The following is a 9221-nucleotide window of genomic DNA, read 5'->3' on the forward strand; positions in this document are numbered from 1 at the left end:
TTATATATTATACTTTATTTACAAAAACAATATACATAATGGATATACAGATGATTACTATAACTAGCTTATATCTAAAATAGGCCCTTTAGGCATTGTATCAAGGATGCCGGCGGCATTTCCTCGTTGTATCGCAATACTGATGTTGTGCGAGGAAGCCGCCAGCTCTTCGGTCGCCAGTTACGTCAACCAGACGTTTCGGATTTTCTCCAAAAAACTTGTGCGCGCTGAGACCCCATGGACCTAGAGTTTCAACGCCAAATGGCACAAAATGGTATTCTCAAATCTCTACCGAGGCTCTTATATTTATCGTACATAATCATATCGTAATAATATCGTACGTGTATATTAATCAGTACAGATTATCTATTAACTCCAAGTCGGGCCATGCCGGTCTTATGATAAGATATAAAAAATACACACGTCAGTATCGCTACCAGTTTTATCTAGATTCACCGGGTCATCGCCTTCAGTATTATGAATCAGTTGTTGGTTGACAGACGTATTTAATAAAATAAAATGTGTAAACAAGATTAAAGTCTGTGAAGTGTATTAGAAGAATATATTAGATTAGCGTATACCATGGGGAATGCAAGCATTTTTGACTATAAGTATTTGACCAAGAAGCATTTAAAAGGATTCGATAATTATAAGGTAGCAGTACACATTTCAACATCATCAATATATTAGTAATAGATACAAGATGTGTATAAGTTTGAAATTGTGACATGTAATATCTTTTTACTAATAATAATTTAATATCTATGTCTATAAATTCATCATTTACGTAAGATCTAGTACCTAGAAATATTTCATGTTGAATATATTTTTATAAGCCTCACATACCTATATGCCTCACATTCTCATACTTGTATGCAAGTTAATTATTACCTATAACTTGTTTCCAGTACAGTGCGATAGATACAAGCCCGCTCAGCCAATATGTGATGCACCCGTTTTGGAACACCGTCGTCAAGGTAGATAAGCTATCAACATTTAATAAAAACAATTACGATGTTAAACAATAATCAACTTAGTATCTGCATTTTTAAGGTCTCATTTGGTTTGATTCCAGTTTATACCAAGGTGGATAGCGCCGAATCTCCTAACGTTTGCTGGATTCCTGTGCATGGTAGCGAGCGTAGTTCTATTATTTATCTACGACTATGATTTCACTGCGTCAGGAGCACCGCAAGGATATGAAAAAGTTGCAGAAGGAATTCCTTTATGGGTTTTCACGGCTTGTGGGGTGCTATTGTTTTTGGCCTACAATTTAGGTGAGCACAAATCAAAAACAATTGCTATGTGTCTACACGCAACTCTTGACAAAGCCAGATCTCTTATTTTTGGACTAATTCATGTAATGACCCAAGTCGCATAGATATTTTAGTTTCTTGATGGAACTTGTTTTTTTTTAGGTTTCCGTAGTCAACTTGGATCCCTTATATTGAACAAGTTAGCTTATAGAGATAGATAACATTTTGGATAGTGTCACAGACAGTGGTTTTGTAGGTTCGTGCACCTTAGCAATAGTTTACCGCTTCTTCCTTCAGGGCGATTCTCTTAAAAGAAGCTGGATTGTTGTGTTCTCTCAAATCACGTAGAATGAGATGCAAAGCGAGTGTGACGATATTCAAGATCAATATTTTTCTTCTCGACAAAGCGACAGATGAGACATCCAGCTTCAATTAGAAGTCCTACGATTTATCTATTTTCTGTAATTTTACGATAGACGGGATCGACGGGAAACAGGCACGGCGAATCGGCGTGTCGGGGCCGCTGGGAGAGATGTTCGACCACGGCCTGGACTCCTACATCGTGTTCTTCATTCCCTTCAGCCTGATCTCGGTCATGGGCCGCGGTGACTGGTCCATCCCCACGTTTAGGTAATATGGCATAATTATGTAAATACTTGCGACACTTGCGATTGAAACTTTCGGTCCTTGGTCGTCCGACACCAAGAAACTAGTAAAAGAAATTTCTACTAAACTAGTCTGGGTGTCTGGCGACCTACGAGCTGGCGCTTTTTTCGCACAAAAACTTAGCCTCACTGTGCAGAGAGTGAACGCGGCCAGTGTCCTGGGAACAATGCCTCAGGCTAATTTAGGTTTAGTTTTTTGATAATATTAAATATAGCTATTAATTGTGTATGTTAAATTAAATATGGCATAACAACTCCAATTGTAAACCAAATAGTTAGCATGTACATTTATTTTAGCAGTTTTGCTACTGTAAGCACCATATTTTTGGAATTCGGAATAACTGACGCTCTGAGAGTTAGAATTGAGGTCCTCATAAAGATTTCCACTCTTTTTGGCTCAATTTTTACTCAAATTGTCAAGAATAAAATAAATTATTGTTGTAATCAAGGATAAGACAAATTATTATGTTAGCTAGACATTTGGTATTGTGGTACAGTCGCCGTCGCATCGATCGCAGGTGTTCAGATATTTTTGAATACCTTGGCCACTCCGATATATCTGATGGCTACTGTACCACAATGGCTACTCGGTGTATTTAGTTTATTATCGATGCATCGGTCAATTATCTACCGCCGTTCAAGTTCAAATTATAATAAATCAAGGACATCCTTTTGGGGTAAATGGACTGCATTTCTGTGTCTTTGTCGCCGGAATTTACTTAAAATTACAATTAGTTATTATTCCATGTAATTTCATACATTTACAAGTATTATCCTTCCGAATGGCATGCGACCTGTCAAATGTTGAGTCATCAAAACTTGACATGCACTTGCTATTGCATGCGTGTCTTCAACTATAATTTCAACTATATGACTTAAATATTTGTTAATATTGTGTTGGCAGAGGTTACCTGGCGGTGGCAAGCGTGGTGCTCAACTTCTACGTGAGCCACTGGGAGAAGTACAATACCGGCACATTGTACCTGCCTTGGGGCTACGACCTTAGCATGTGGGTGAGTCAACATCTTGTTGCTTGAATAGGGTTATCGCGTAACTTCAAGTATGGAGTCGCGTGTGACAATGCAAAATATGCTAAGCAATTCTCGATGTTAATGAAGATGACTGCAAATTTAAGCTCTTTCACAAAATCCTTAAGTATAATTGGTTATGCCACATTTACTTTTTTATTTATTATATGGAGTCTGACATCACGGCTTGAGCACACGAGCTTCCCTTCTAAGTGGTCAAAATGTCCACACATGTAAATGTACTACTTAGATATGAAAAGGGGCTTGATTTGGAACTGTGAGGCCACAGCAAAAAGTGTTTTGCAGAAAACGCAGATTTATGTTTTGGTGGGATTTATTCGGATTGTCCGACCCCGCATAGTCAGGATAGATATTGAAACGATTTGGACAGGCTAAGTCACTAAGGTCTGATTTTTCAAATATCAGATAAAGTTATCTGTGAGATAAATATGACACTTTCTTTTTCTTCTTGCATGTGAAAAAAAGGGAGCGTGCTATATATATCTCACATATAACTATACCTGATATTAGAGAAGAAATGTTAACTTGGATAAATAACTATATAGGTAATTACATGCTATCAACTACCTTAATAACTCTGCACGTGCAGGTATGTTCAATCTTCTTCCTCCTGGCTGGCGCCCGAGGCGCTGAAGTGTACAAGTTCCACATCTTCGGCGACGTCACCTTTGTGCAAGGCCTGGAGGTGGCCATACATGCCACTGGACTCTTCACCACGCTGCCGATCGCCGTCTATAACGTGTATCTGTTAGTAAATTTCGGCTTACTTCTTCTACTAGAGAAAATGACCTAATTATCATTGAAACTGTAACAAATATTACATCAATATAAATGTATAAAAGCTTAGGTAATTAGTTTTGATGTGTGTACTTGTATGTCCTCATTTACGAACTGCTTGGTTTTGAAGCATTTTCATTACCTATGACTTGCGTATACTGTATTGTCTTTGATGTATGCATACGACTCGTTATAATTTTCGTGACTCAAAAAAGCCATAACTTGACCATATCACATGCTAATGTATAATAATAATAATTTAAGGCGTAGGGATGTGACGACCCCATCGCTCGCTGGTTTTACCAGTGCAATCAGTCAACGCAGGGCAGCTTGTGGCGAGCTGTTGGGGAGTAGCGACCTCACGTACCCGAGTGCTCCTGGGGAGTTCTGTTAGCCGCAAGGAGGGTGGGTGGGACAGGATTCTCTGCCTTAGCCGGCCGCCCAGAGTGGAGTCATTAGAGCTATAAGCTCCAGGGGTGGAAGTGAAAAATTGCATAAGACGCGAGTTGGCACAGTGGCTGCTCGCAGCCACTGGGTAGAAAGCGGCGTACACCTCTCGACACCCCTGAGCCGCTCACACCGGTGTTGCCCTTGAGCCATCCTAGATGTCGCTTTTTGTGGGGGCCCATCTTGTGGGGGCGAGTCACCGTCTGCCAGAAATAAAATTGAATACCGTTTTATTAGGCAGGCGTCCGGTTTTTTATCCCGTAGCCCAGTATTTAGTCCATCGCTTTCACCCAATAGCCCAGTCTATTTTAGATTCCATCAACTCTCAAATAGTCCTTACACCCTGGCGGGTGCTGCCTCTGCGTGCGTCCCATGACGCGGGCAAGGGCAACATCGGCTAGGTGTACCCCTTACATTTCATTAAAGTGTCAATAGGGCCTCTACGTGTTGGCTTCGGCTCCGCGCACGCCTTCCAAAGGTCCGGAACACCATTGTTCCGTGATGGGAAAGACATACAAATAATTCAGCCTATATATGTACGTCCCACTGCTGGGCACAGGCCTCCTCTCATGTGCGAGAGGGCTCGGGTTATAGTCCCCACGCTAGCCCAATGCGGATTGGGGACTTCACATACACCTTTGAATTTCTTCGCAGATGTATGCAGGTTTCGTCAGGATGTTTCCTTTCACCGAAAAGCTAGTGGTAAATATCAAATGATATTTCGTACATAAGTTCCGAAAAACTCATTGGTACGAGCCAGGATTTGATCCCGCGACCTCCGGATTGAAAGTCGGGCGTCATATCCACTCAGCCACCACCGCTTATGCTAATGTACCTATATAAAAACATTTCTCATGCGTTGAAAGTGGGTCGTTGTTATTCTAAAAAGTGTGCAGAAAATGATGCGTTCCTACTCTAGAGCATTGTACTTTATAAGTACGTTTTCTTTTATGATCAGCTATTACATTTTTGGTTTTGAATGGATTTCTTGCACAATTTCCATTCTGATAATGAACCCCATTCCATAAAAAAACTATATTTTTACCTAATTTGTTAATTGAAAGTACCCTCAAGTAATACTATTGAAGTTTAAACTTTGCCGTGTGTTTTAATATACACATGTATTTTATTATCATCGTATTTGAATTGAAAAGAAGAGTATTTAAGTAGGGTGAACAGGCACCATTTCAGTCTCGAACTACCAACGCTCTTACTGCGTTCGAGCGCCAAACTACCTCGACAGAAATGGGTGCCTTTCATCCCCTGGTAACAATCTACTATTTTATATGTGTATCCTTATTAAGATAAATAGATAGATTTTATTATTAAACCTACAATTTAACTTAAGATATTTCAGGTCAAGTGTCACAAACACCCACGTTAGTATTCTAAGCCTACGATGGTCGTGGGAGTAGAATTCTATTTATTTGAATGCCGATTTTGCAAATTCCACGTCGTTAAATTAAATAACGTGAAATTTCACTTGACTAAAATGCTATTTTGTTTGCAACTATGTCAACTGGTGGGTTGCAAGTCTGCCTTAAATAAGTTCATACTTGTATTTATATTTATAGTAATCGTTAAGTTCTCTCAAACATAGTATTGCCTATTTTCAGAAACAATTTTCAAACTTTTAGCTTTTATGCCACCGATATGCTTTTATGCCACCGCCACCGTCATGGTATAAAAAAAAATACTTTTAGCTTCGGTGCGAAAGTCAAAAACTCAGGATTCGAATCGATAGAGTCCTTCGAGAAAGGCCTCAAGATTGCTAACAAAATTTTTGGCAACCGTATTGTTATGTAAATAAAACCGGCCAAGAGCATGTCGGGTCATGCTCAGTGTAGGGTTCCGTAGTTACTCTTTCGTCACAATACGCTTTTTTGTTCGACTTTGTCGGCTTAATTGATTTATATGTCCATACCAAATTGTAGCTTTCTAGCACTAACGACCACAGAGCAAAGCCTCGGACAGTCAGACAGACATGGCGAAGCTAAAAGGGTTCCTAGTTGACTACGGAACACTTAAAAGCGCTACGACTTTTCAAACTCTGCATCGAGCTCATTAAACTGATATCGACGGGAAAATACTAGGAAATAATAACTCAACCATTACAGATCATACAAGAACCGTACGCTTAAGACGGACTCCTTCTTCGGAATGCTGCGACCCGCGTGGTCGATCATCGCCCTGACGGCGGCCATGACGCTATGGGCTCTGAAGTCGCCGCTGGAGATCGTGGAGTACGATCCTAGGGCTTTCCTGCTGCTCTTTGGCACCCTATTCAGTAACATTGCTGTGAGTATTTTGGTCTCCCAATTCAGCAGATTTGAAGGCAGTTTAAGTGAGTGATGGACATAAATCGGTAATTCTTTTAAGTCTGAACATGGATTTTCACAATAAAAAAAACACGGCCCGATTCGAAGAATGAGATACAATAACGATAAGTTCTGGTTTAGATAAGTTAGATATCGTTTGTATGTCGTATATTTGACAGAAGCAGCTCGATTCGGACAACCAATTTCACTTTGACGTTAGAAATATCGTCGTATCGTCGTATCGTCGTCGTTGGGATCACAGCGGAAACGAAATAAACGTCAATTGTTACATATCGTTTAGCTATCGATCTTTTGAAGATCTTTCCAAGATCTTAAACGTGTCTTAATCATTCTTCGAGTCTGGCCGTAAGTTGCTTCTAATATTCCTGAAAGTTATGGTATTGCATTGGGTCCGAACTTATTTTTGGCGGTAATAAAGAAGTAGAATTAGTTTTTTCAATATTCTCAAATAAACAGGCTACGCCAATGCAGTGTTGAGCCAATGTGCTCGAAAATTAATACTACTGTACTGAATTTTTGTACCACATCTAAATGTTATATGATAAAGATAGTTCTATTTTCACCATATCAAGCTTGTAAAGGCTCTCTTTATTGTCGAAAACCTCATCAGAATGTTGCATTTTATCCACGAAAGTAGCAAAGTAATTTGATGCAACTTTTGAGTTGTTTATGTTGGCTGGTGGAAATTACTTTTAAGTGATGATTTTGAATGAAATATATTTTATTACGTCCATTTGGATCTGTATGTTTAGTTACTCCCTTGTACAGTCAGCATCAATAGTAGCGGATGAAACAACGCGCCAAAAGTATCTGATATTCCGGATAACTTGTATTTATATTTGGAATAATCTCTAAAATGTACGTTCACAAGTATATCCTATACCGTCTTAATTGTACTACACATAGGACCATCACATTTTATTAAGCTGTTACAGAATGGTAGAAACTTTTGAAGCGTTGTTTGATCCGCTACTTTAGATGCTGACTGTACTAGTGTGGTGAAAATGTTGTGGTTCACTCGGTAGCAAAGTTTGTGTCTTGCTCGTGCCTTGAAACCCTCGCTAATTCTTGCAGAGTCGCCTAATAGTCGCGGAGATGAGCGAGCAGCGCTGCGACCTGATCGCCTGGGTGCTCTGGCCGCTGTTCCTCGGAGTATCCGTGTCCTTATGGGTGCCAGCTTTGGAGGCGGCGGTGCTTTACACCCTCCTGCCTTTCAGCATACTGGCACATGTGCATTACGGGGTTTGCGTGGTGAGTACTGTTGGTAGTTGCATCTTGTTGTACAGTCAGCATCAAAAGTAGCGGCTCAAATAACGCTTCATAAGTATCTACCATTCTATAACAAAAACTGATATCTTTAATATAGAACAACTGAGACTGTAAAAGATATACTTTGTAACCTGAGTTTTAGAAATTTTTCTATATTTGGAAAAGTTATCTGAGATGTCAGATAGTTTTGGCGCGTTGTTTACTCCGCTACTATTGATGCTGACTGTACAACCAGCGTCAATAGAAGCGGATGAAATAACCCGACAAAAGTGTCTATTTATTACATTCCTATATTTATTTATTTATTGTTCGGAGAACCAACAGCTATAAATTGTACAATAGTTATATATATAGATAACAAAGAGCCAATTATAGGTTCCCACCGGTAGCAACAGGTTAACAGATAATTGGTGGTTTACAGATAATTGGCACTAGATTTAGATATGTATGGAACAGTATTATTTCAATGTATTTTTTTTTTCTTTCTACTTCTATTTTGTATAAGTGTGTCTTTCTCTCGTATGATTTTGTATTATCTGTTTTTTTTTTGTCATTTTATTAATTGTATTTCCTGTGTGTATTGTAGCAAACAAATAAACGGATTATTTATCTATCTATTATATTACGCTGTTTCCTTGAAAATATGAATCGAACCGATTTTTAGGTAGTTGTAGTTATGCCCTATTGTGCAACAATAATAAAATAATAATTCATATAATAATTGTGCAGTTATTATAATATTTATTACGAATTTATTTTCGAAATAATTTTTTTTTAATTTTTTTAATAGGTAATGTAATATAACCACGCTTTCTTTACCTGATTTTATCGGGATCGAATCGGGAACCAACCAAGCTCTTTCCGTAATGGACCATCTATTAACCATATAAGTAGAACCGTTATACATTTCTTCTTCTTCTAACAAACAATTCTACCGTTGTCTCTTGGCTGATGGGACAGATTAGTAAGCCTGGTTCATAATAGTTCATATGTTGATTTCAGGTTCGTCAAATGTGCCAACATTTCGGTGTGAGCTGCTTCACTGTACCACGGATTAAGACGATGAAGATACAAAAGAAAAAGAAGTAGCTGGCAAACAACACAATAAGTCAATTGTGAAAACTCTAATTTTTATTTACCGTGGAATTGATTGTAATATAAATATATTTTTTTATCTATAATTACATCCCATCTTTATTTATTTAATAGACGGTAGATGTGTTTAATGTATGGATAAATTATCAATTATTATTGGAGTTTGTGAGCCTTTGAGTGCCACGTCGACCAGGCAGTGATCTATTGTGACAGCCCTTTAAAGTTCATTACTAATGCCCGTTGAATCCAGGAAATTCCAGATTATTTGGGCCGTAATGTTCTGTACCTCGTAGGGTTGCAATACGTGCCGCCCTAAGTGGGTAA

General features: G+C 38.8%; 1 protein-coding gene across 1 annotated transcript; it reads left to right on the forward strand.

Moving 5' to 3' along the window:
* The first annotated feature begins 559 nt into the window (after window positions 1-559).
* LOC133530246 (ethanolaminephosphotransferase 1-like) lies at window positions 560-8984 on the forward strand. Its single transcript, XM_061868124.1, has 9 exons — window positions 560-654; window positions 909-977; window positions 1076-1277; window positions 1733-1886; window positions 2826-2934; window positions 3560-3717; window positions 6312-6492; window positions 7608-7784; window positions 8805-8984. The coding sequence occupies exons 1-9, from the start codon at window positions 583-585 to the stop codon at window positions 8889-8891; spliced, it is 1209 nt and encodes a 402-aa protein (XP_061724108.1). The 5' UTR covers window positions 560-582; the 3' UTR covers window positions 8892-8984.
* The last annotated feature ends 237 nt before the right edge of the window (window positions 8985-9221 follow it).

This window comes from Cydia pomonella, chromosome 22 (genome assembly GCF_033807575.1).
Source record: "Cydia pomonella isolate Wapato2018A chromosome 22, ilCydPomo1, whole genome shotgun sequence".
NCBI lineage: Eukaryota > Metazoa > Arthropoda > Insecta > Lepidoptera > Tortricidae > Cydia > Cydia pomonella.